General features: G+C 55.8%; 1 protein-coding gene across 3 annotated transcripts in view; it reads left to right on the top strand.

Moving 5' to 3' along the window:
- Window positions 1-18,843, top strand: part of NUDCD3 (NudC domain containing 3) — a 62,136-nt gene extending 43,293 nt beyond the window's left edge. The window contains exons 4-7 of one of the 3 annotated variants that reach the window (XR_013554068.2): window positions 7,482-7,625; window positions 15,201-15,389; window positions 17,502-17,730; window positions 18,724-18,843. Coding sequence is in view for 2 of the 3 variants with exons in the window: in XM_078442639.2 (XP_078298765.1) it covers window positions 7,482-7,625; window positions 15,201-15,389; window positions 17,502-17,612 (444 nt within the window). In the remaining variant the exon portion in view is untranslated. Of the gene's footprint in view, window positions 1-7,481; window positions 7,626-15,200; window positions 15,390-17,501 lie in introns of all 3 variants that reach the window. The other 2 variants (XM_078442640.2, XM_078442639.2) reach the window with 2 other exon arrangements.
- Window positions 18,844-26,469: the final 7,626 nt, after the last annotated feature.

Raw genomic sequence — 26,469 nt, 5'->3', positions numbered from 1 at the left:
TGTCACCTGTTGTCTGCCTCCTGATGACTGCCCAGAGGTATCTCGTTGTGGTTTCCGTTTGTGTTTTCCGGATGACTCATAGTGTTGAGCATCTTTGCATGTGTTTATTAGCTATTTGTATGTCTTCTTTAGAGAAATTTCTATTCAATGTCTTTGCCTTTTTAAAAATTGCTTTCTTTTTATTGTTGAATTGTAAGAGTTCTTTTTAAATATAAATATTATACCCTTGTCAGATAATTTGTAGATATTTTCTTTTGCTCCATGAGTTTTTTTATTTTCTCAAGAGATGATGGGTTTTTTGTTTTTTTAATTTTTAAAAAAATGTTTATTTTTTGAGAGAGAGAGAGCAAGCCAGGGAGGGGCGGAGAGAGAGGCGAGAGAAGTCCCAAGCAGGCTCTGTACTTTCAGCACAGAGCCCAGTGCGGGGCTTGAACTCAAGAACTGTGAGATTATGACCTGAGCCAAAACCAAGAGTCAGACGCTTAACCGACTGAGCCCCCAGGCGCCCCAAGAGATGATGTTTTTTGAAGCACAAAAATCTTTATAAAGTCTAGACTGTATTGTCTGTTTATTTTTGGTTGCGCATGCACACCTAAGAAACTGTTGCCTGATCCATGGTGTGGATATTTACGTTTTTGTTTCGTTCTGAGAGTTTTATGGTTTTAGCTCCTACATAGAGGTTTTTTTTTTTTTTTTTTTTTTTAATTTTTTTTTTTTTCAACGTTTATTTTTTTATTTTTGGGACAGAGAGAGACAGAGCATGAACGGGGGAGGGACAGAGAGAGAGGGAGACACAGAATCGGAAACAGGCTCCAGGCTCCGAGCCATCAGCCCAGAGCCCGACGCGGGGCTCGAACTCACGGACCGTGAGATCGTGACCTGGCTGAAGTCGGACGCTTAACTGACTGCGCCACCCAGGCGCCCCTACATAGAGGTTTTTGATTCATTTAGAGTTCATGTTTGTAGAAGGCAGGAGGGAGTGCTCTGACTTCATTCTTTTGCATGTAGACATCCCTGTCACCGTCCTGTTTATTGAAAAGACTTTTCTTTTCCCCATCGAATTGCCTTGGCACCCTTGTTTAAAATCAACTGACTATAAAGCTTATGGGTTTATTACTGAATTTTAAATTTTATTCCAATGATCTGTATGTCTGTTTTTATGCCACTACCACAGTTTTGGTTATTGGATCTTCGTAGTACGTTTTGAAATTTTTTGTTCCTTTTTTCCTCCATGACTGCTTTCTTTTGTGTTAGAGATTTTCTAGTGTAGTATTTTAATTACCTTATCTTTTATTAAACTGTATTTTGGGGATTATTGTCTTATTGTTTTCTCTGGATTACAGTCAATATAGACTTAACTTCAATGTGTATGCAGAATTGGGTTAAAAAAATTTTTTTTAATGTTTATTTATTTTTGAGAGATAGAGACAGAGCATGACCAGGGAAGGGGCAGAGAGAGGAGGAGACAGAATTGGAAGCAGGCTCCAGGCTCCGAGCTGTCAGCACAGAGCCCGATGCGAGGCTTAAACTCATGAACCGTGAGATCATGACCTGAGCTGAAGTCAGATGCTCAACCGACTGAGCCACCCAGGCGCCCCCAGAATTTGGTTTTATATGGTAATTTCTGTTCTCTGCTACTTTGTGTTGCAGCCCTTTTTTTTTTAAGTTTATTTTTTTATTTTGAGAGAGAAAGTGTGTGTATGAGCAGGGGAGGGGCGGGGGGGGGGGTGGGGAGAGAATCCCAGGCGGCCTTCACACTGTCAGTGCAGAGCCTGACACAGGGCTTGATCTCACAAAATGTGAGATCATGACCTGAGCTGAAATTAAGAGTTGGATGCTTAACTGACTGAACACCCCGCCCCCCGCCCCCGCCCCAGTACAGCAAGCACCCTGTGGTACAGTTCTTTTAAATCAAATAGGAGAGAAGAAGAGTTAACAAACGAAAGGCACACTTACGCTGTCTTCTGTATTTCCCTTTACCAGCACTCTATTTGTTCATGTGGATTCAAATTACTGTTTAGTGTCCTTTTATTTCAGCTTGAAGACGGCTAGTGTTTCTTGCAGGGCCTGTGCAAGGAAAGATGAGCCTGTTAAGTGAATTCCCTCAGGATTTTTGTTTGTTTACTCTGAGAATGTCTTAATTTCTCCTTCATTTTTGCAGGATAGTGTTGCTGGGTATAGAATTCCTGGTTGACACTACTTCCCTTCACCCTTTGAGTACTCCCTCCCACCACCTTCTAACCTGGTTTCTGGCGGCGGACCAGCTGGTGCACCTGCTGAGGAGCATGCCTGGTGTTGAGTGGCTTCACATCCTGCTTTCAAGATTCTCTCTCTGGCTCATTCTCTCTCTGGCTCTGGCTTTCTTGACAGTTTGATCTGGATGCGTCTAGGTCTTGGTCTCTCTGGATTTATACTACTTGGAGTTCATTGAGCTTCTTGAATGTGGGTTTTCAGCCATGTTTCATATATTCTTTCTACTCTTTTTCTCTTTCCTTCTGGGGCTCCATTATGCACGTTGTGGCATGCTTCTTGCCATCCCCCCAGTCTCTGAAGCTCTGTTCAGTTTTTCATTGTTTCCTTTCTGTTCCTCAGACTGACTACTTTCATTTGACCTATCTTCAAATTTTCCAGTTCTTTCTTCTGGCTGCTGTAATTGGCTTCTGAGACCCTCTAGTAGATTTTTTTGCTTCAGTTCTTTTTCCCCCAGTTACTTTTGAATTCCAGAATTTGTATTTGGTTCTTTTAAAAAAGTAACATATATTTCTTTATTGATTTTCTTAAGAGATACTGTTCCTGTACTTTAGTTATTTATACATGGTTTTCTTTAGCTCTTTGAGTGTATTTACCATAGTTGATTTATAGACTTTCTACTAAGTTCATGTCTGGACTTCCTCAGGAATAGATTTTGCTTGTTTTTGTACATTGTGTATGGGCTGTCTTTGTTTTTTGTGAGTCTTACAATTTTTTTTGTTGAAAATTGGGCGTTTTAACTAACAATGTGGTAATTCTGGAACTCAGACTCTCCTTTTCTCCATGGTTTGTTGCTGTTGGTACTTGATGGAGTTCTTGTTTGATGACTTCTTTTCTTTTCTTTTCTCTTCTTTTCTCTTTTTTTTTCTTTTCTTTCTCTCTTTCTCTCTGTCTCTCACTCTCTATTTCTCTCTCTCTCTCTCTCTCTCTCTCTTCTCTGTCTTTCTGTCTTTTTAAGAGAAAGAGAGAGAGAGAGCCCAGGAGCAGGGGAGGGGCACAGAGGGAGAGAGAATCTTAAGCAGGCTCCATGCCCAGTGCAGAGCCTGACGTGGGCTCGATCTCACAACCGTGAGATGATGACGTGAACTGAAATTGAGAGTCAGATGCTTAACTGACTGAGCCACCCAAGTTGCCCCTGATGACTTTTCTGAACTAATTTTCTAAAGTGTGTATTCTTTATCATGTGTGGCCAGTGAAGTCTTTATTTGGTGAGCTTAGTGATCAGCAAATGATTGGACAGACTTATTTATTTATTTTTTTTACATTTATTTATTTTTGAGAAACAGAGTGAGACAAAGCGTGAGCGGGGGAGGGGCAGAGAGAGAAGGAGACACAGAATCTGAAGCAGGCTCCAAGCTCTGAGCAAGTGGTCAGCACAGGGTCTGATGCGGGGCTTGAACCCGCAAACTGTGAGATCATGACCTGCGCCAAAGTCAGACGCTCAACCGACTGAGCCACCCAGGTGTCCCGATTGGACAGACTTTCTTAAACACCTAGAACCAGTGAATCTTTCTTCCATGGAGCTCCATGTACATATCGGGGCATGCCTTTAACACTTAGCCTCGCAGTTGAAAAGTCAGCCATAGCCTCCATTTCCTGCTCATGCAGAGTCTCAAAGTCAGCTGGTGGTGAGGGGTTAGGGCCTCACCTAAGGATTTTTCCTAAGCTTGCACACGGCCTGCACATTCACGTGGCCCAAATGTTCAAAACCTCCATGAACATTGTATTCCCCAGCGGTTTTTTGTTTGCCTCAGCTGTTATCCACTATTGCAGTCCGCAGTGAAATTAAAATACTTGCCTCTAATTGTTTGCAGCAAACACTCTCTGGGGAAAAGGCTTTTCTGAGTCCATTCAAAACCAGCCTAACACGTGGGATCTTCCAGGGAACTGTCACACAGGACAGGTACTCATAGTTCTTTAGGAATGGAGTTTTGAAGGAGCCCCAGCCCCTTTCTGCTGTCTCAGGTGTGCCAGGCTGTGCTGGGAGCGCAGGTTACCAAGGGACTGGAGAGTGAGAATGGGTCTAGGGTAAGTTAGAAGGTCACAAAGCTTGTGTTGCTTGCATAAATGCTCTCTGGATTCCTGCAAACCTTTGGTTAGTTTCCAAAGTTCGGAAAAAGTACATATTGACAGTTTTCACTAGTGTTCTTGTTGCTTTTTTGGAAGAAAGCTTTTTCAGGGTTTTACTCCATTATTTTCTGTTTCGGATCAGGAAATTTCTTGTGTAGCTTCTTGTTTTCCTGGTGTGTTTCTTGCTTTCTTTTTCTTGTAAAAAATAGTATGCTTTCATCATAACCTCAGAGCCACCCAGACTCTCTGGTACAGTGTATTGTCTAGAAACCACTTTCCTGAGGTCCTTTCACCTCTCATTCCAACCTGGGCCGATTGTGTTTGAGTTCTGTACAGCTCCCATCCAGGAGCTTCCTTTCACCACACTTCTAGATGAAATTCAGTATGTTGGGGATCTCTGTTGCACCTTCCTCTTCCCCCTCCCCCAGTTTTAGTAAGATATAATTGACATATAATGCTGTTATTAGCTCGGGTGTATAGAGTACTGATTTGAAGTCCATATGTATCATGGGATGATCACCATGGCAGGTTTGGTGGCCTCCTTCGCCGTACGTAGTTACGGTTTTGTGTGTGTGTGTGAGGAGTGTTTCAGTTCTGCTGCCTTAGCAACCTGCGCACACGCGACAGGGATGTGAGCTGCAGTCACCAAGCTGTACAGGAGATCTTCCTCTGGTTTAATTTTCTTCTCATTTTGCTGTGGTTTAGCCTCAAGGAACTTTCTCAAGATACGTTATAAATCCAGAGATCTTGAATGTTTTAAAATGTAGTTATTTTAAACCTCTGCTTATTCCCTGGTTTGGGTATGAATAGAAATCTAACTTCACGAAAATTCTCCACTTGGAAGATGGAAGGCATGGCCTGCCTGTGCTTCTGCATCCAGTGTAACTGATTCTAGAGATCTTCCGTTCAGGTTCTTTGTGAGTAAACTTTTTTTCCCTGGGGAACTTTCGGGGCCTTAAACAGCTGAGGTTATGAAACCACGAGTTTGCGTGAGTCATCTTTCATTCGTTCTGTGTAGCCCTCAGTGGGTTTTTTGTCAGAAGGCACGTTTTCCTTCAACTCTGGAGCGTTGTCCCGTGGCTGCTGTGGTTTATGGCATGCCACACTGACCGCCTGATGCATCTTGTCTCTCCCTTGATGCTTTCCAGCCTTGCTGTTGGGAGTTTTATTTTAGCCTCTGTGTGTTTAGTATGTGTGAGCGTTCTGTTCTCCTGTTTCTTTTTGCTTCCACACTCCTCTCATCTCTCTGAGGGTGTGTATTGGAAATATTTTGGAATTTCCTTTCTTCCTAATTAGTTCTGTAGTCTTTGTGTTCCATGCTGCAGATTTTCCTTCAGGATGCAATTCTGAGTTCCCTGGTTGTTTTTTATTTAAAAACCTATTTTCCACATTCTTTAGGGTAGGGGATGGTGTTGATGATTTTCCCCATATCGGTCTGGGGTCTGCTCCTCTCCCACCTAGGAGGGCTGAGGGGCTGGCCACCCACACGGCCCCCACACACTGCCCGTCACACTGCTGACCAGGGTGTTTGGGATGGCGCCCCGCGCTGGTCTGGGCCACGGTGTGTTCTGTCCTTTCTGATGGGTCCTCCCCAGCACAGCCGTCCCCGGGCTGACCCTGACTCTGAGCTGCTTGGCGTCTGCCCTCCCTGCCTGCCGACTGCCAGCCGGAAGCCCCAGGTGGCCACGGCCCCCAGGTGCAGACCAGTCTTTTGTCCCTGCTCCACACTGTCTGTCCCCATGCTCGTGCTGGTCTCCCTGGAGCTGCTGGAAGCTTGTCTGTGCTGGTCTCCCACCTCCTCCCTTGTGCCGTCTGGCCTTTTCCTCTTTGTGCTTTGTTTCTGTGGGTCGCAGAGGCTGGGACATGCTCACCCCTCCCAGAGTGACATCTCGAACTGGAAGCGTGTCCTTTCTGGGTCCCCTCGGTGCTTTGGCCCATCCCCTGTTGTGCAAGACCAGCAGCGTGAGCAGCTTGCCCGAATTTGGAGATTATGGTTATGTAACGCCGGCTGGGAGGATTTTATTAAAGCGAGCTTGCTCCTGGGGTGCCTCCACTGCACCCCAGGTTCATGGTCAAGGACATCTGACGGGCCAGTGATTGGATCCCCCAGGAGTATGCTAGGTGCTGGGTAACGCCCGGTTGTACCCGTGTCTTCACGGAGCCGGCCGAGTCGACAGTAAACCCTCCCAGAGGTTAGGTGAGGGGCAGCCGTGCCCACAGGATACCACCCAGCCTGTGTGTGGACACGTGTGGGCAGTGGCTCACCCGTCCCCAGGCGCGGCCTGGAATTCTCCTTGTCTCTGAAAGCCAAAGTTAATGGAACGGCATCTTGCCATGGGCCATCTTCCACCTGAGGGTACTTCACGTTAGGTTACGGCAGTTAGGTTACAGCAGCCAAGCCTGAATATCTATCTGTGACTCTCAGAGTTTGTTTTCAACACTTTACGTTTAATGAGCACTTGTGGGGTCACATGGCGGCGGGGGCGGCGAAGGGGGGGCGAGGGGGGGCGTGTGTCGCCTCCACACAGAATCGGATGGAGCCCACCCTTAGGAAGGCCTGGATTCCCACCTCCAGTGTCCCTTCACCTGATGCATTCTTCAGGTGCGGTCACAAAAAGACTTTGCATTATAGACACAGATTTCAGAGTTTGAAAAGGGACAGGACTGGTTTGCTCTCCTCGTCCAGTTCGTGATCTGATGAACCTCCAGGGGTTTGGGAGCACTGGGTGCTGGCCAGCGAGGTGGGTGCCTCTCTGCTCGGTGCAGCCTCAGCAGCTCCTGGAAGAGGGCATGTGGGGGGGCTCTGCTCCCCCTGCCAGACGGCGGGATGGGAGAGGGAGGCACACCCCAGCTGCGCCACCCACGCCTGCCTGCCGCGTGGGGCTCGGTCCCCTGATGGAGCAGGGGCTTTGGTGGGAAGCCAGTGGTTTTCCCCATGTCATCGTTGTGCACGTGTAAACAGAACTTGCAGTACATTTACTTGAAGGAGATTGATGCGCAGGCCTCCTCAGGTGTCCCTTGGTTGGGACGATGGTCTTCGTCCAGCTGCCTGCTGCTCCCAGGTAGTCATGTGTCGTGTTCTGGTCTGCACCCGGCTCCTGCTTTGGAGTGTGCTGCGCACCCATCAGGGTGCCAGGTGACTCCCTTCTCCTCGGTTCCAGGTCTCGGTGGCCCTGAGCAGCAGCTCCATCCGGGTGGCCGTGCTGGAGGAAGCTGGGGAGCACGTCCTCATGGAAGGGAAGTTCACCCACAAAGTCAATACTGAGAGCTCCCTCTGGAGCCTGGAGCCTGGGAAGTGCGTTCTGGTGAGTGTGGGCATCCATGCTGGGCTGCGGGAAGGAGTGGGGGCTGGGGGCAGGGGGGGTTCCTGCGGTCTAGGGCGCCGCTCAGGGCGCCTTTGCTGGCCTCGGCCCTACAGGCCCCCACCACTTGGCACTCTGAAGTGGAGCCACGTTAACATGAGACCCACGGTGGTCCGTCCTCGGGCGCACGTGGTGGCTGCACTCGGTGAGCATGGAGGGGCTCCTGGCAGGGTCATCCCTGCACGGCAGAGCTCGCTTGGATGTGACCCCCGGTCCCAGAGGCTCCCGCTTGCCAGGTCCTGGGTCATGTCGGAGGCAGAGTCAAGTAAGGTGAGGATTGAGAGGCAGGTTGAATTTCCGGGATGCTGCACCAGAGGACGCAGAGCACAGTCGGACCGCTTGTTGGACAGTGGGGGTCTCATTGAGCCACTCGGGGCTGCAGAGCCCCAGCAGGAGCTTCAGTGCCCTGTTTACTGGAACCTTCCATGGCTCTGCCCCCTCTTCAGGGTCTTGGCCTGGTCAGTGGGTGCTGCCCAGCGGGACCTCATATGGCACAGGGTGCCTCACCAGACAGGAAGATACCAGGTTTTTGGACAAAACCTGAGGGTTTTAAAGGCACGTTCTTCACGTGTGCCAGAAAGGAAGGAAAGAAGAAAGCAAAAAAATGTGTGTTTCGGTTTTATGAAGATCTGCATCTCCGTGGAATGGGTGCCAGCGGGCCAGCCTGTCTGTGGGGACTGTCAGGGCCGTGGGGTGGAGAGGGGTCTGTCAGTGCTGGGCTGCTGGAGTTCCTTGGCACATGGGGCCCCTGCACGTGACGAGGACAACGGGTCGCAGAGCATAGGCCCCTCCACATGACAAGGACACCAGGTCGCAGAGCACAGGCCCCTCCGCATGACGACGACACCGGGTCGCAGAGCACAGGCATGTCTGCTTGGCCCTTGTTCTGAACCTAGCTTTGCACGTCCTTGTCCTTGCGAGGCTTCTCTCCGTGAGACCGCCTCCCTCTCGTCACCCTGGGGCTCAGCCCTTCTGGCCGTCAGGCTGTGCCTCCCATCCCCCCCCCCCCCCCCCCCAAAAGCCCATCCCTGCACCCGGCCATGTGGGCGGCGGTGTCTCCAGCTCCTCTCATTTGCAAAATACCTTCACGATGACGGCCTTACTTCCCACGGTCGTGGGAGGCACAGTCAGGGTCTCTTTGCCCCCTGCCCCGTGACAGCCGCTGGCAGCTCCTGTGGCACAGGTGGAGTTGTGAGGCCGGAACCCGTGGACAAGGGGTGCAGCGGCTCCAGAGCAGTGCCCAGGGTGAGTCCTGGTGGTACCGTTGCTGTGCTCCCCGGAGGAGCATGGCTGGGAAGCCCTCACCATGCAGTCTGTCTGCCCTGACACTTCCTCTGGGATGCACGAAACCATGTCCGTACAAGGACAGGCTGGCCTCACAGCCACTGTGACCGGTGTACCTGACATCACTGCTGTGGAAACATGCTGCTCATGACTCGGTAGTGCGTCTCGTAATGGCTTTGCTTGGCAGAGGTGACTTTGACGTCCTCGTGGCCATGTTGTCTCTGTTTTGTGCGCGTGTGCCTAAGCGGGGTTGTGGCCGGGCCAGAGTGCGATTCATCGTCCCGGCTGCCACTTGTAAGCACACAGGGGGCCGGGCTCTCGGAGTGGCCTGGTAACACAGTAAACTCTCTGGAAGCTTGCTTTCTGGACCCGGACCCTGCACCTGGAAGTGGCTCACCCGAGCTGAAGCCCGCCTGTTCCCTCCCTGTCGGCCTTCCCGCTGCAGGACGCCCAGGACGGGGCCGGGAGGAGTGCCTGTGGCCGGTTGGAGGCCTTCCTGTGGTCGCCCTCGCCATCCCGGAGCTGGTGCACTTGTTGCTGCCAGGAACGCGGCTTTGAGGAGTTTTCCCTGTGGACCTCCTGCCAGCAGGGTCCATGTGGAAACCCTGGATCCCCGGGTGCCGGACAGGTCCCTCCCCACTGTCTCCAGAGTGCTTGGCTGTCTTTGCTGGAGCCACGTGTGTGCGGGCCTCACCGCCTGCCTGCCTGTCCCCAAGCTCACTCTTCAGCCTGGCCCTGGCATGGCCGACGTGTCCTGCCCATGGGATGCAGTCTTTCCCCCGTGTCTCCTCGCTCCCGACCACAGGCCGTAGTCTGGGTTTGATAGTTCATCTGTCGGTGATGTTTGGGGTCATGCATCTGAGATGATATGGTGGCTCAGCTGTTCTGACACGTGAAGGCCCTGCTTGTGTTTGCTGCTGGGAACAAGCCCGTGTCGCTCGGGCATTGGGGGCAGATGGCAGGGCTGGTGGGGCCCCTCCTCTGCTCAGCATTGCCTGGCGTTGGGAACCTCATCAGCCATGGGAGCTCGGTTCCTCACCCTCGAGATGAGGCCGAGAGCCGTGGTCGGTCACTCTCGACATGTGGGCCGCTAAGGAATATGGTCAAGGGCCCCTCTCCTGAGGGCTGCAGAGGGCCCCACATGCCCTGGTGTCCTCACCAGAGCCTGGAACCTGCACGTGCTACCTCGCGGGAGACGAGAGGGAAGTGTGAGACAGAGGAGGATGCGCAAACCAGTAGTAACATGAAGACAGGCGGAGACTGGGGCCACAGCCCATCCCTGGACCCCTCAGGAGGGGCCGGCTGGCCTCACCCGGAGAGGGCAAGTGTCCCCCACTGCCCTGGGGCAGTGGCACAGGCCTCGGGTGTCAGTGTGTCCATGACGGCCTCACAGAGCAGGTGGGCACCCCAGGACTGCCTTCACCTCAACAGAGTCCTTGGTCCGCGCCCCTGACCTCCTGACAGTCGAGGCCGCCTGCTTCCCAGCCACCCCCTCGCCCGAGTGGTTGCTTTCGGAGCAGGCAGGGGCGGCAGCTAAAACCGGATGACAGCTCTTGCCTCCCTCCCTCCCACACTCGAGAATGCCTCTCAGGCAAGAGACGTGAAGTCAGCGCCTCCCCCGACCGTTCTGTCCCAGAACCGCCCGGCACACTGTCCTCGGTTCCCCTCCAGGTGGTGCTGGTGGCTTGGTGCCCGGGGGCCGGGGGCCGGGGGCAGGGGGAGGGTCTGGGGGTGGAGGGTTGAGATGCACCCCAGGCGGGGGTGGTCCGTCAGCTGACCCTCTAGCCATTCAGGTTGGCTCAGCAGGTGCAGGGTGTTCTGGGGCCCGTGTCTGCTCAGGGGACATGGGGGTGAGCATGTGTACATGCTGTGCCTCCGCGTGCTTGGATGACTGACTTAGGTCCTTAAGTTCAGTTCTCAGAAGCAGAGTCGCAGGCTGACTGTGGTCCTTGGCCGTTTGCCAGGGGCTCCCCCCCTGCGCTGTTTCTGTGGTGACCTGGGTCCCTGTGTGTCCTCTGCTGGTCCCCCTGCACTCCTTTCTCTCTCTCTCTCCCTCTGCTGGTGGGGATGTGGGTTTCTCAGGAAGGGCCTTCCCGTTGCTGTTTTCTCGCTGGTGGCCACCAGTGTCACAGAGAGCGTATCCTTCTTCCTCCCAAATGCAGGTTAAATAACGTTAGCATTTTGGTGTATGCCGGAAGCCTGAAAACCAGTTGCCAGAATGAAATGCAGGCCCTTGGCTTTCAGCACTCTCATCTCCCGGGGTCCTGGGAGTTTCTTGGGACAGTCAGCACCTTGGCACCACCGCAGGTGTCCCTGAGCCCCAGCAGGGAGTGGGGGCGGGGGGCCAGGGCAGTAGGGATGTGCTGACAGGACCGGTGGGCCGCGCTCCCAGGGGACCCAGATACCGTCCCTCTATCCCGCAGAGACCCCGCTCAGCACCACCTGGCCGCCCTGTGCTTTCAGCACGTGGGTCCTCCCACCTCCCCCACACCTGCACCACACACTGTGGCCCTGTCCTGTTTGGCCCACGTGGTGCTTTGATTTGTAAGCTTAAAAAACTTGTGGACAACATGGAACACCAGGAGATTGCCCATCATGGCACCCCCTCCAGCAGGTTCTAGATGTGGATCCCGTCCCTCATGGTGCACCTCCAGCAGGTTCTGGAAGGTTCTGGATGCGGATCCCCATCCCCTCACAGAAGTGCCTGCAGAGGGCAGCTTCCTGTCATCTGTCCTGGGCTTGACACGCCTCCGCGGAGCCCCTGTCCACAGCTTTCATGGATGCCTCCCCAGCCTGCACTGTCCAGAGGGCACCTCAGCAGGCACTTGGCCGCCTGCTTGGACACGGCTCTGCCATGGAGGGGGGTGGGGGAGGCAGAGGTGGTGACTCACCCGCACAGGTTGTGGGCGTTATGGGTTCGTTCATGTGGAGCTTGAAGTTTCTGTGAGGACATTTCAGGAAGCTGGTTCTGGGTCTGGGACCCAGTCTGTACAGGATCCTGGAGGGAGGCCAGGTAAGGGGGGGCATGTTACCAGGTGGCAGTGAGCTCGCTGGCCTGTCAAGCCAGGAGACTGAACACCAGCGTAGTTGGGGACGGGAGTGAGTGGGGGCCTTTGAAACACTGGGCGTCCAGGAGGAAGCTGTCGTGGAGGAGGAGGCCCCTGCCACCAGTGTGGGGAAGATGGGGTCAAGGAGGAATGCACAGAGCATGTGGCTGCATGATGTCTGTGCCTAAACAGGGGACATGCTGGGAAGGGCACAGCGTCCCCTTTGCTGTGTCCTGTTGGGGACGCTTCTCTGAGTTTAATCAGGAGGAAACACCAGACAAACCCCGAATGAAGAATGGTCTTTAGGAGAGGCCGTGGAATGTTCCAGTTGAGTGGGGACAGGACCCCAGCACACATCCCGTGCTGGAGGGAAGGTGAGCTGCGGTTCTAGTAGAGGAAGGAGGCCCTTATGGAAATATCAGGGGTCAAGGGTCAAGGTGGTTCAGAAAAAAATCCTGGAGTTTGCTGTGTGTTACGCATGTCTTAAACAGAGAGGGTTCGTGTGCAGACTCGTGATGATAAAGCATGTTGCTGGGAGGTCCGGGGAAAAGCGCATGGATGTGTTTGGAATTAATTGCAAGTAAAATGTTCAAAAAACCACGATGGCAGAGAAACTCGAGAACAGGTGCTTGCACCCTCGGTCGTCAAGGACTCGTGACCCGGAGCTGCTGGCTGTGTGGCTGTGTGTTTGTCGGGGCTCAGGACGTACCCCCAGACCGCGTCTCCACAAACCTGATTTTTAGGGAAGTAACAATGTTACAGTGAAAAATCAAAACCCCACGTTAAGCCATCAGGCTCCTTTAGACCCAGGGCTTCGAGCTCTGTTCCAAGGGCATCTCCTCGGCGCTGTCTTGTTTTGGCCACTGCAACGTGGATGTACCTCGAGGACACCATGCTGAGTGCAAGAGGCGGGGGCACTGAAGGACACGTGACGTGTTTCAGGGCCGGGAGGAGGGGCTGCTTGCGGGCACAGGGCTCCTTTTGAGGTGGTGACCCCGTTGCGGAACCGGATACAGGTGGAGGTTGTACAACACTGTATATGCACTGACACAGACTCGTCGACTTTAGTTTTTTGAAGTTTATTTATTTTGAGAGAGAGAGAGAGAGAGAGAGAGAGAGAGAGAGAGAATGAGTGGGGGAGGGACAGAGAGAGGGAGAGAGAGAGAATCCCAAGCAGGCGGCACACTACCAGTGCAGAGCCCAGCGTGGGGCTCCACCCGGTGACCCTGGCATCATGGCCTGAGCTGAAGTCAAGAGTTGGACGCTCAACCAACGGCCACTCAGGCGCCTCCTGTGAGCTTCACCTCAAAAAGAATTTTTTTAAAGGTGGTGTTGGGATTGTCTTGGTTTTTGTTGGGTTTGCAAAGGGCCCGGGAGTGCTTGCCGTGTGGACCCAAGATGCGCGGGCAGTGCAGCCCACTGGGTTCCTTGTGTGCAGCATCAGCCCATCCTATCCCCAGGCTGCACGGGGCCTGGTCGTGCGTGCACACCTGCCCAGACACCCTGCGTGTGGTTCGTGGTTTGGGTGAGAAGGGCCAGCGGCGGAGCCTGGGGCAGGGCAGGGCTGGCCCCTGGAGCGGCAGCCTCCAGGGTGTCTGCAGAGACCCCAGCCAGGGTGACAGCGGAGGGAACACAGAATGAGCCTGGAGGGCCTCTGTTTCCCGAGATGGATCAGCACCTTGGTCATCTCTCCAGGAACAATGAAGATGGAGTACGCTTCCACTCGGGAGGTTTTCATTGCTTTGGAAGGAACACAGATTTGCACCTCAGTGAAGATTCTCAGTGTTGGGGCCTTGGCCGGGTCGGGTCCCCAGGCCCAAACTGAGGAGCAGAGTCCGTAAGAAGCCAGCTGAACGGAGCATCTGGAAACAAAATCCACCCCACACGCAGACCACGGCATTGGCGGGGAGAAGTCCTTCCTCTGCTGGACTTGGCAGGCGGGGGCGCTCAGAGCCCCACGCCCCCTGGGACAGTCGGTGCGGAAGGGGGGAGGCTTATTTCTGTTGTGCCGACATTGATGCCACACTGTCACCGTGCTGTGATCCTCTCACTTGTGGCCCGCCCTGTATCCGTGCCCACAGCCCGAATCCTTCTCAGGGACCTCGCAAATGTCACTGGTGGGGACCAGGTCTGGGTTTGTGGTGTCATGATCGCTCTCCAGCCAGTAACCCTCTTCCCAGGGTGCTGCCCTGACACAGACCTGCTCTAGCTGCTGGCTGGTCACATCTGCTCTCTCTCCTGGCCCTTTGGGTCATGACGGGTTTCAGGTCATTGGATGGTAAATGGACAGGGTGAGGGAGAGTGGGCCGCCCACTTGTCAGTTCTTGGCCACCAGTCCCCAGGAGGCGTGCAGTCTGGGCCCTCCCTGTATGCAGTCCCGACATTGGCGTGTGCCGGGTGAGCCGGCAGGGCCGGGCCGAAGAATGTGGATAGAGGTTCCTGTTTGGGGTCCAGTGTATCCCTGGTGGTGCAGGGAGGCTGTGAGGGGGGCTGGGTGGGGTCCTGGGCTTCCGAGAGGACGTGGGGGGTGGGGCAAGCCCTGATCCCCCAGGCCCCTGACTGGTGCCCCGTCTTCCACACTGAGCCCCCTGCTCCCCGCCATGTGCCCCCTGACTGGTGCCCTCACACACACTGAGCCCTGTCCCCCCCACAGTGTGTCCCCTGACTGGTGCCCCCCCCACACACTGAGCCCCACCCCCCCCCATGTGCCCCCTGACCGATGCCCCCCCCCCACACACACACACTGAGCCCGGTCCCCCCACATGTCCCCTGACCGGTGCCCCCACACACACTGAGCCCCGTCCCCCCCATGTGCCCCCTGACCGGTGCCCCCACACACACTGAGCCCGGCCCCCCCACGTGTCCCCTGACCAGTGCCCCACACACACTGAGCCCCGTCCCTTCCCATGTGCCCCCTGACCGGTGTGCCCCCCCCACTGAGCCTGGCCCCCCCACGTGTCCCCTGACTGGTGCCCCATACACACTGAGCCCCGTTCCCCCCCCCCCATGTGCCGCCTGACCGGTGCGCCCCCCCACACTGAGCCCGGCCCCCCACGTGTCCCCTGACCGGTGCCCCATACACACTGAGCCCCGTTCCCCGCCCCCCCATGTGCCCCCTGACCGGTGCCCCACACACACATGCACTGAGCTCTGCACCCCCCTGCCCCCCCTGCTCCGTGTGCCCCAGGTGAGCCTGAACAAGGTGGGTGAGTACTGGTGGAGCGCAGTCCTGGAGGGTGAGGAGCACATCGACATCGACAAGATCAATAAGGAGCGTTCCATGGCCACGGTGGACGAGGAGGAGCACGCGGTGCTGGATAGGCTCACCTTTGACTACCACCAGAAGCTGCAAGGCAAGCCGCAGAGCCATGAGCTGGTAAGGGGGCGTGTGGGGGAGGGGCTGTGCTGGGCAGGGAAGATCCGGTGGGGGCTGGTGGCGTGGCGGGGCTGTCCCTGCCGTGGCATAGCCGGCTGTCTGCTGGGTCCTCGCAGGCCGCTCTAGCCCGGTTGCCTGGTCTCTGTCTGGCATGGGGCGCGTGTTCCACACCTGGACAGAGCCCAGGTGGTGGGGCCATGACGGGCAGGTCCACACAGATGCGGTAACTCCACGTGTGACCCTAGCTCTCTCCCTCTCACAGGGCTCATGGGAGTCTGGCCAGGGGCCCCGTGAGGCCTCCTTCCAAGTCCTTTTGGAACAAATGTCAGAGGCCTGAGATGTCCGGTGGGCCGGCGGGAGGGGCCCCTTGTCCACAGAGGCCCACGCTGGGGGCAGAGAAGAGGGTGGGGTGGGTGCATTCATTCATTCCCAAGAGCGGAAGAAAGGGTCACCTTTGTCAGGTTACTGTTTGCTCCCCTTGTTGGGAACCAGGACCCCAGTGTGACGGGGACTGGATGGGTGAGGGGGTGTTGCTGGGCACCACAGCCACCCACCTTCTAGGGTTTGTTTTCTTTTTCCACGTGCGTCACACACAGGAGCCCCCCAGTGGCGTTGAGATTCGGAGGTGTCCTCTGCGTCCTGGGGCATTCACTGTGGTCCTGCCAATGTCGGGGGTCCACTGCTGGTGTGTCCCTTCTGCCTGCCCTGTCTTTATCCCCTCCTCCCCGTGCAGCCGGCTTTCCTGCGAGGGTCACTCGGAGCGCTGACTGCTCTATCCCGAGTGGGCTCCTGCCCCCAGTCTCCAAATCTTCTCTCAGCCGGGCTCCCTGATCACCAGGGCTCACAGGGCAGGAGGGGAGGCTCTCGGTACCTCTTGGGCCGAGTCTCTGGCTGTGACCATGGAGTTTGTGGGCAGGGGACTTGTCTTTGTGCGAGTTTAGCAGCCGGGCTAGTTTAGTCACGTGACGGTCGCCTGTGGCTGGCGGACGAAAGCTGTGTGGACGTGGACCCTGAGGGAGGGTCTAGGGTCGCTGCCTGGGAGGGGGCCGGGCGCTTAGGCCCAAGGGGAGCAGGAGACCCTTGCTGACAGACCCAAGGCCAGGCAGCCGACGGGGAAGTGTCTGAAGAGCTTTGAAGATGGCGCTGGCTCGTGGGATGAGCTCTGTGCCTGGAGTCGGGGGGGAGTCCAGACAGACTTGTGTGCTGGGCAGCGTGCTGGCCCCAGGGCAGGAGCGATGCTTTCTGGGCACCTTCAGCAGGCACGAGGGAGCCAGGGGCCACGCGTGCCCCTCCCCCGGGTGAGACGCTAGTGAATGAGTGGCACAGGCTCTGCTGTCTGGGACGCGCCCGGGCTTGGTGGGGATTTGGGGAGGAGTGTGTGCAAACGAGGGCCATCCCTGCATGCGGCCATGGGGGAAGCACGGTGTGGGGGGGTAGGTTTGGGCCACAAGGAGAGCGCGAGGGCCGCAGGCGGGCTGTGCCGGGAGCAGGGGAGGCTCAGAGGTGCTGAAGCCGCGCACAGCTGTGGACAGCTCAACTGATGGCCTCTGGAGGAAAGCTGGTCCCTGGGAGAAGGGCGATGTGTGGGGCCAGAGATGCAGCAGGGCTCACTGGTGGCTCCCTGTGAGGGCCTGACCAGGGGCCCCGCGAGGCCTCCTTCCAAGTCCCTTTGGACTTGGGGCAGGGCTGGTGTGGGGAGTGGGCTCAGGGCCCACCCCGGAGACGCAGGGCCCATGCGAGTCATGTCCAGTGTGGAGAGAGTGTGACTGAGGAGAGGGCTTGAAAGGGGGTGGCAGGAGGGAGTTGGAGCTAAAGCAGTGGGTGGGGGGCCCGTCGTACCCACTCCGTGTCGGCTGGGGCTGGTGTCCAGGTCCCTGGTGCGAGTCTGATGTGCTCGCCCCTGCTCCACTGGGTTTAGCGACGGGGAAGAGTGGTCCCAGGCAGGACAGTCCCGCAGCCTCATTGGACGCCAGGGTTTCTCCCCCTGCCCTGTGTGTGGGGGCGTGAGCGTGGGGGCCTGCGGTCGCCCAGGCAGGTCCTCCCGTGGAGGAGGCCGAGTGAGCACTGCTCTGGGCTGTGCGGCTAACCTCTGTGTCTGTTTTCTGTTTGTAGAAAGTCCATGAGATGCTGAAGAAGGGGTGGGACGCAGAAGGCTCTCCCTTCCGAGGCCAGCGGTTCGACCCAGCCATGTTCAACATCTCCCCGGGGGCCGTGCAGTTTTAGCGCCCTGGCACCCTCCTGCAGGGGCTCGCCGTCTGGTTGGCCCCTGCCAGCCTTTCTCTCAAGGGTGAACCCGTGGCTCCCAGCCCCGCATCTCCAGACTGTTCCGGAGCAGCGTGGGGTGAGCGGGCCGCTGGCCCCCCCCTGCTCTCCTCTCGCTGCTGTGCGCACTCTGCTTGCTTTCCCCGTGGGGGGGCGGGGGGGAAGTGCTGGACCAGCACCCCCAGGTGCAGGGGGCACGGGGTCCGAGCCTTGACCTGACTCTGGGCACACACGTGTGGTCTCGCTTGGCCTTTGTGTGTGTCCGCTGCCTGCTCAGACCCGTCGAGGAGCAGAGTGGGGTCTTGGTCGCCGCTTGGGGACGTGGGCCACAGGCACAGCAGGAACTGTCCTCTGATGTCCTCCTGTGGACCCGGTCCTTGTAAGAGAGCCGACTGGGCACCCTCGGGAGATCACAGAGACCACGATGCGGCAGCCCCTCCTCTTCCACTGAGCCCAGGGCCACTGCCACCTCTGCTCTGCCAGCCCCGTGGCCGTCGCTGTGGGCCACCCTCGTGGGCTCTGCCCTCGGGGCTGGGGAGAAGGACTCCTTCTGGGGGTGGTCCTTCAGGAGACCCCTCCTTTCACCTGAGTAGCTGGGAGCTGGCATGTCACAGTCGTGTGGGGACAGGTTTCTGGCTCAGGGTGGCCAGAAGTGGGTGGGGAACCCCTGAGTCTCCTGATCGACCAGGCCTCAGGTGGCTCTGGTGCCATCGAGGGCATCGCCAAGCTGCTGAGACCCCTCTTCAGGCCCCCCGGATTTGCACGCCTGTGTGCTGACGTGCGCGTGTGGAAACTGTTGGTGAGGGTGTGCTACTTGGGAGATGAGGGGGGGGCCGTGGACTCTGTGGTCACGTGTCTTCCTTTGCCCGACTTTGTTTTCAGTGTTGCGTTTCTGCCCACCCTGCCTGCCGTGACCATATCCTATCTGCGTCTGGGAGCGGCCGGTGGGGCCAAGGCACCCGTCCACGTGGCTGCTGCTGGGCCACCCTTGCCCTTCCGTTGGGCATCCTCTGCCCCTTGCTGCTGGCCTGGGCCCTGGAGCCCGTGCAGCCTGCGTGTTTTCTCTCTTTAGACACGGCAGCCGCAGACCGGCCACTGAGCTCCGTCAGCGGAGGTCCGAGGAACCGCGGGGTGCCTGCCTGCGAAGTCCCCCTTCTCCAGTGTCTGTTTGCAATAAATCTGTATTTAAGCACTTCAGGGTCCCTGTGTGTCATTTGAGACGTTGTCTGTGTGTGTGTGGAGGTTTCTGGGACTCCAGCCACAAGGTCCTTGGCTCACGTCCACTGCAAACACCAAAGCGGAGAACGCCTCAGTGTCTCGTGAGCCAGGCCGGTCTCTGACCTGTGGTTTTCGGAAATCTGATGAATTTTGGATCAAGAGAAAAGGATTGTAGCTACAGGGCCCCCATCTGTCTGCGGCAGGTTCTGGAAACCCAGGGTGAGCACAGATCCCAAACTGTGGCCAGTGGACCCTCACGCCCATGTTCCTGTGCACTCTGTCGCGGGGGGGACCGCACTCAGTGGGCAGGGCTGGCGCTGTTTCCTGGTTTGCGATTTTTGAACCAATGGAGGGGGCACATGACCCTATTACGCACAGATGCCCAGGGCCAGAGATAACCCGCCAGGGAGGAGTAGCCCCATCTTTCACGTTTGCCCCAAGGTGTGTGGGAGGGGGAACAGGGTCCGCGGTCTGTGTGGAAATGCGTCCATGGGGCTGTAGCTCTTGCACAAGGACATGTGTGCCCAGAAACGTCTGCCCCACGGGCAGGCCCAGCTGCTGCCTGTGAGTCCCCTGGACAGCAGGTTGGTGCTCATGTGGACATGGTGGGGACACCACGCTCCTGTGTTGACACTGTCACGGCTTCGGGGGTGGAGGTGTGGGGAGTTAACCTCTGTCACTTCAGGCTCTGCTCCCCAAGCACCCAGCCGCACCAGCCTGGCAGTGTTCTTACCTGGCAGGGTTCTTTACGGTCGGCCTGCCCACGCAGGTCTGCCAGAGTGCGGCACCTCCTAGATGGGGTCAGGGGACAGGACCAGGTGCGAGGACACTGCAGCCCATGCCGGGAGAGTCTGGGCTCCCGGGACTCAGTCTTGTTCGTGTCGAGGGGAGGGGGTCACACGGTGGGATGGGGGCACACCCCGGCTGTGGACAGCAGGCCTGGCAGCCTGACGTGGCCGTCCTGGGTAACTGGTGTCCTGCCAGGCAGACCTGAGACCTCCATCCTGGAGAAGGAGCCCAGGCCTGGCCTCCTGCTTTCCCAGGCTTGTTTACCAAAGCCGGATGGGCTCTTTTCGGTCCACACAGTGTGGGAGGCCTGCAGAGGTGACACCCCTGAGGCTGGAGCTAGTCCCCGCTCCTGCCCCACCCCCTGCAGGGCCCACCGGCCTCTGCTGTACACGTGGCACTGGCCTGGCATTGGCCGGGCACTCTGCAGGTGGGGGTTAGGCCCCCGGTGTCATTTGCCGACGGAACCCCCACAGCCCAGACGTTCCAAGAGGGGGCCCTGAGATGTGGCTGACCACTTCCTAATCTGGGTCCAGGCCAGCTGCTCTCCTGGGGCTCCTCCCTAAGGAGGGGTTCCAGTGTAGGTGTAGAGATGGTGGGGCCAGAGGCCAGGGGGAGCCCACCCCTTGGGCAGAGTGGTAAGGAAGCTGGCCAGGTCAGGACCATCCTGTGGCCTGGGGTGTGGCCCCCGGTGGGCCATAGTGGGGAAGTGCAGAGCCATCCAGGGTGTGCTGTCCTCAGAGGGGTTGATAGCAGCCACGGGGGGGCCTGGGGACAGGAGACCTTAGACCGGGGCTCAAGATGCTAGCAGAGGCACTGAGGGAGGAGGAGGCAGGGACTTGGAATGAGAGAATGGTCCTTGGCCACGAGGTTTTCCCTCACCCTGACAGGTGACCTCTCCCCATTTAAACCGACACTCTGGGCCCACGTGGTGAGGGAGGGAGTGGGCAGGGGGGCGTGTTGCCCACCCTGTCTCTACTTCCGGTGGGGAAGGGGGCAGGGCCCGCCCCTGCCTTCTGGGGCGCCAGCATCCTCAGGGATACCTGGCAGGGTCAGGACTGCCCCGCAGGCCAGGTGCGTCCCTGTCCTGGTCTCTGGATGGGTCAGGTGTGTCAACCCCCTCGGTTAAGGGGAGGCAGGCTGTGTTTCTGGAGCACCGGGCACACTAGAGGTCACAAAGTGCATCCTGGGACTTGGCAGGGATTGTCATTGCCCCTGATAGTCACAGGACAGTGTGCACTCTGTGTTTACAGTTGAGTACGCAGCCCTGTCACCAGAACCCTGGGTTACCTGGGCTCGTGATCCAAATAAAGCACAAAGATCTGGGGTGAACGCGACTGAGGATGGATTCTGCAGGCCAGAAGAGCCCCCAGTGCACCCCAGGGCCAGGACAAGGGGTGGTGAGGTCCGCTCACCTGCCGGGAAGGTGCAGGTCAGGGCCCAGGTGCAGGATGGCAGTCCTCCAAAGCTACCTACTGACCCCTGTGGGGGTGTTGTGGCCCCTGCAGAGGTGGGTGCACCTGAGGGTCTCCCCAACCTCACCCCAGGCCAGAGGGTACCACGGAGGTGTGGAGAGGGCCCCTTGCTCCTCAGTTTCCGCAAGAGATCCCTGTCAGTGCCTGTGGCCCCTCTGGGGGTCCCACAAAGAGGGCTCAGCACCGGGGGACGCACCGTCTGCTGCCCCCTTGCCTCCAAGAGCCGGGCCTCCCACCCACCCTGGACCCTCTAGACTCCTGCCCCCTTGGGAGCTGGACCACGCCCCGGACCATCTTCCCTGGACCCTTGACCCCACCCACCTTCCTCAACTGTACCCTTGTGACACCAGAGAGTCTGACAGCCGCCACCAGCACCCTGTCCTTCAGGGACCCCCACTGCTGGGCCTGGTTCCCTCGGCCCCGTCCCCACTTCCTCCCCCACCTCCAGATGGGAGGTGACCTGGCAGCCATGGCCACAGCTGTCAAGAGGCCACAGCTTTTAAAATGTGGTCAAAGTCCCAAACCTAAAGCTGACCGGTTAACCGTGTTCGAGTGCGCACCTCTGTCACCACTGTCTGTCCTCAGATCTTTCTCATTGTCCCAAAGTGAAACTCACACCCATCAAACTATCTGCATTTGTTGCTGGCGTTGAAAGGGAGATTTTACCCAAGTTCCGGTTTCTGGGCGCTCTTGTAACCTTGGGAGCCAGGGAGTGCTGGGGTGGGGGATCTGGTGGGCAGAACTGACCAGCATGGCCCCACCACTGCACCAGGCAGTGGGGAGGGGGCACCGTTGTGACCCAGCTGACCTGGATGGAGCAGAGCCGGCTACCCTGGCGGAGGGAAAGCCCAGATAGTGTGTGTTGGGGGCTGGGGGGCCAGGGCAGGAATGTGCTTGGGGCACAGGGGCCAGAGCCAGGGGCCTGAGGTGCAGACCGGCTCTGGGATTTAGGTCCCGGGCAGAGGTGGGGGCTGGGCTGCAGGTCCCGCCCACCCAGGACAGGTGAGGGGCCACCCAGAGCGGGGGCTGCCAGGGTGGGGGAAGGTGGCCAGCAGCACAAAGCCCCCCACCCAGAACCGGGGCTATGTCCCCTGACTGTGCTAACAGGGACTGCCGCCAGGTGGTAGCCCTGGGATGAGGTGGTCCTGGACTATCCAGGGGCCCCGTGTTCTCACAGGCAGCCCCTTGGGCAGGAGGGGCCAGGTAGTAGAAGGAGACATGGCCACAGAAGTGGGTGTGGGGGCGATGTGCTTCAGGGGTGGGGCAGGCGGCCTCTGGATGGTGGGGGGTGGGGATGCTGCCCCTCCTGATTTCAGACTTCTGACCTCCAAACTAAGGACAACTTGTGTTCTTAAGCCCCTGAGCCTGCCGGCTACAGCAGCCCCAGAAACTCCTGTGGGAGCGGCAGGGAGTGGGGGGAGCTGTGACCTTGGGGGCCGGCGGTTTCTGCATGCGTATTTGCCCAGTGGTGCTGGAGGGATTGCCCCCTATGGCTGTTGCTTCCCTCCTGGATCCTGTCTTACCCGGTCCCAAGCCAGCACAGCCTAGCCTGTAGGGTGGTCGCCAGCTGACCTCCTGGTCCACCTCCCTCCCTCCCTGTCAGCGCAGAGCCCAACGTGGGGCTTCAACCCATGAGAGCTTTGAGATCATGACCTGAGCTGAAGTCGGATGCTTAACTGACTGGGCCACCCAGGCACCCCTAAAAAAAATTGTTTTTAATGTTTATTTGGAGAGGGAGGGAGAATCCCGAGCAGATTCCGAGCTGTCCGTGCAGAGCCGGACTCGGGGCTCGATCCCACAAACTGTGAAATCATGGCCAAGAGCCAGACACTTAGCCAACTGAGCCACCCACGCACCCCTGGGGTCAACTCTTGACTTCTGACGTTGAGATAATTATATGGTTAGCCCTCCAACAGCGCAGGTGGTGACGCTGTATAACCTGGGACCCTCTGAACTGACTACTGATGGTCCACTGTTGACTGGACCTTTACCAGTAGCGTAACAGTCAGTGAACCTGTGTTTTGTGTGGTCCGTTATTACATGCTGTATTCTCACAATAAAGGAAGCCAGAGAAGAGAAAGCGTTATTACGAAAACCAGAAGGAAGAAAAAATAACATTTACAATTCTGTGCTGTATTTATCGAAAAAATTTACGTATAAATGGACCTGCACAATCCAAACTGTGTTGTTTGAGGGTCAAAGGAGACTGTGGCGTGTCCTGGGCCCCGTTCACTCAGCCCCTCCCCCAGTGGCTGCAGGACAAGGACAATCCAGGGGACTGACTGGGACAGCCCACGGAACTCGGATTCCCAGCGCTATGCGTCCCCAAGCGTGTGCAACGCTGTGGTTTCATCACATGACACTCTGTGCATCTGCTCTGTTCATCATGGGGTGGCCACAGGCTCCCGGACCCCTGGGAACCCCTGTCAGTTCTCGGCCACCGCCGTCACGGGCATGCCGAAGGCTGTGCTCTTGGATCACGTGGTACTTCCCTGAGACCGCCGTTCTCAGCTCGAGTTCATGCCAGCCGTGTGAGTCAGGAGCTGACTCCTCGCTGCTGCTGGTGCGAGGCCCTGGACGGGAATGGGCCGCGCACGGGGCCCAAGACGTTCTGGTTCCCAGTTTGGTCTATTAAATTTTTTTTTTAAATCTTTATTTATTTTTGAGAGACAGAGACAGAGCACGAGCAGGGGAGGGGCAGAGAGAGAGGGAGACACAGCATCCGAAGCAGGCTCCAGGCTCCGAGCTGTCAGCACAGAGCCCGACGTGGGGCTCGAACTCACGAACCCTGAGATCATGACCTGAGCCGAAGTTGGACGCTCAACCGACTGAGCCCCCCAGGTGCCCCTCCAGTTTGGTCTATTAAATAGAGCTGCTCTGAGCGTTCACGTGGAGGCTTTTTGTGTGAACACAAGTTTTCATTTTGAAACCAGCCACTGCTGGCCGTGAGCCACGCAAAGTGGGCACCTCTAGAAGGTGGGAAAGGCGAGGAGAGGGGTTCTCGCCCAGGCCCTCTGAAGCGATCAGCCCTGTGGACACAGACTCTAGTCCCGTCTGAGGCTCCTGCCCTCCAGGACCATCAGATAATAGCTGTGTTTTCTCAAGCCGCTGAGTTGCTAGTACTTTGTCACGGCAGCAGCAGGACACTAATTCAGGCAACCTCTCCGACAGGTGTGTGCTGGCGTGTCGCCAGGCTGGCAGCTGCATTTCCCCGGTGGCCGGACGGCTGGCCTTGTCCGGAGCTCTCCAGCCGCGCGTCTTCCTCAGTGAAATGTCTGCCCTGTCTTTTGCTTGGTTTCTAATTGGATGGATTGTTTTAATGTTAAATTTTAACTCTTTAAAATATATTCTAGATAAAAGTCCCTTGTCAGATGTGTGATTTGCAAGCAGTTCCTCGTAGTCTGGAATTAGTCGTCTTAGCCTTTTAACTTATTCTTTCTCAGAGCAAAGTTTTTAATGTCATGAGGTCCAATTTATTGAACTTTCCTTTTATGAATGATGTTTTCAGTGTCTAAAAGAGTCTAAAAAATCTTTGTGTGGATCTCAAAGATTTCCCTGTTTCTTTTTTCTCTAAGTCTTATAGTTTGTGTTTTCATTGAAGTCCATGATCCATTTTGAGTTCATTTTTGTCAGGCGTGAAGCTTAGGGTCAGGTTGGCCTATGATAGTCCAGTTTCTCCGGCATTTATTGAAAAGACTCTTTCCTTCCCTGAATTGTTTTTGCTCCTTTGCTGTAAATTAACTGGACACAATTATGTGGATTGGCTTCTGAGTCTTCAGCTCTGTTCCACGGCTCTGTGTGCCCGCCCCCCACCAGCACAGCCCTGCCTTCCTCCCTGGAGCGGTGTGCTCAGCCCTGACCCTGTGGGTGCTGTCCTTCTTTTTTTTTTTTTTTTTTTAAAATTTTTTTTTCAACGTTTTTTATTTATTTTTGGGACAGAGAGAGACAGAGCATGAACGGGGGAGGGGCAGAGAGAGAGGGAGACACAGAATCAGAAACAGGCTCCAGGCTCCGAGCCATCAGCCCAGAGCCTGACGCGGGGCTCGAACTCACAGACCGCGAGATCGTGACCTGGCTGAAGTCGGACGCTTAACCGACTGCGCCACCCAGGCGCCCCGGGTGCTGTCCTTCTTATTCATCATTGTTTCGGTTATTCCAAGGTCACTCCCTTTTCCTATAAAGTTTAGAATCAGCCTCTTCATGTCTACAAAAAAATCTCACTGGTGTTTTGGTAAGAACTACATTGAAACTGGACCAGTTTAGGAGGAATCACCATCTTTGCCATGTTAAGTCTTCTGATCCTTGAACATGGTATTTCTCTCCCAAGCTGTTAGATCTTCCGTTTCTTTCATGGGTGTTTGTAACTCTCCTCATGTAGATTCTGTACACATTTTGCTAGATTTTTTTTTAAATCCTATTTCTGTAAGTATAGTTTATGTTTTTAATGCTTATTTATTTTGGGAGAGAGAGAGGGAGGGGCAGAGAGAGAGGAAGAGTTACAATCCCAAGCAGGCTCCACACTGTTATCACAGAGCCCAATGTGAGATCATGACCTGAGCGATATCAAGAGTTAGATGCATCACTGGGTTAGAGCCACCCAGGCGCCCCACATTTTGTTAGATTTATGCCAAGTGTTTTGTGTTCTTTGGGCCAATTAGTAGTGGTGGAATTGCATCTTTAATGTTGGTTTCCTCATTTGTTGTTAATATACAGAAATGAAATTTACTTTTGTCGGTTTGGTATCTTGTGAGCTTACTCCATTCGTTTATTGTAGGAGTTTTTGTACATTCCTCGGGATTCTGTTTTCTATGTAGTCTATCATGTCATCCACAAATAAAGATAATGTTATGTCCAATCTGGGAGCTTTTTGCTTATTTATACGTCCTTATTGCAGGGGCTAGAACTTCCAGTACTATGCCGGGCAAGAGTGGCAAACCCAGACTTGCTTGCCTTGTACCAGACCTTAGATAAGCATCCGGTTTTTCACCATTACCTATGAGGTTAGCTTTAGGATTTTTAGATGCTGTTCATGAGGTTGAGGAAACCCATCTCTGTTCCTAGTGTGCTGAGAGTTTTTTCATGAATGAGTTTTGAATTTTGTCAAATGTTTTTTTTTCTGTATAAATTTATATGATAATATGATCTTTTCCTCTTTAACTTGTTGACATGGTATATTACAATGATTGATTTTCGAATATTGAACCTGCCTCGCATACTTGGAATGACTCACATTTGATCTATACCCTGCTGAGTTCAATTTGCTAATATTTTATTGAGGATTTTTTTATGTGTAGAAGTTGACAAGAGATTTGTCTGTGGTTTTGTGTGTCTTTCTCTCT

Source organism: Panthera onca, chromosome A2, assembly GCF_046562875.1.
Source record: "Panthera onca isolate mPanOnc1 chromosome A2, mPanOnc1 haplotype 2, whole genome shotgun sequence".
Classification (NCBI taxonomy): Eukaryota; Metazoa; Chordata; class Mammalia; order Carnivora; family Felidae; genus Panthera; species Panthera onca.
The sequence above is the reverse complement of the archived record's forward strand: the minus strand, read 5'-3'. Positions and strand labels throughout refer to the sequence as shown.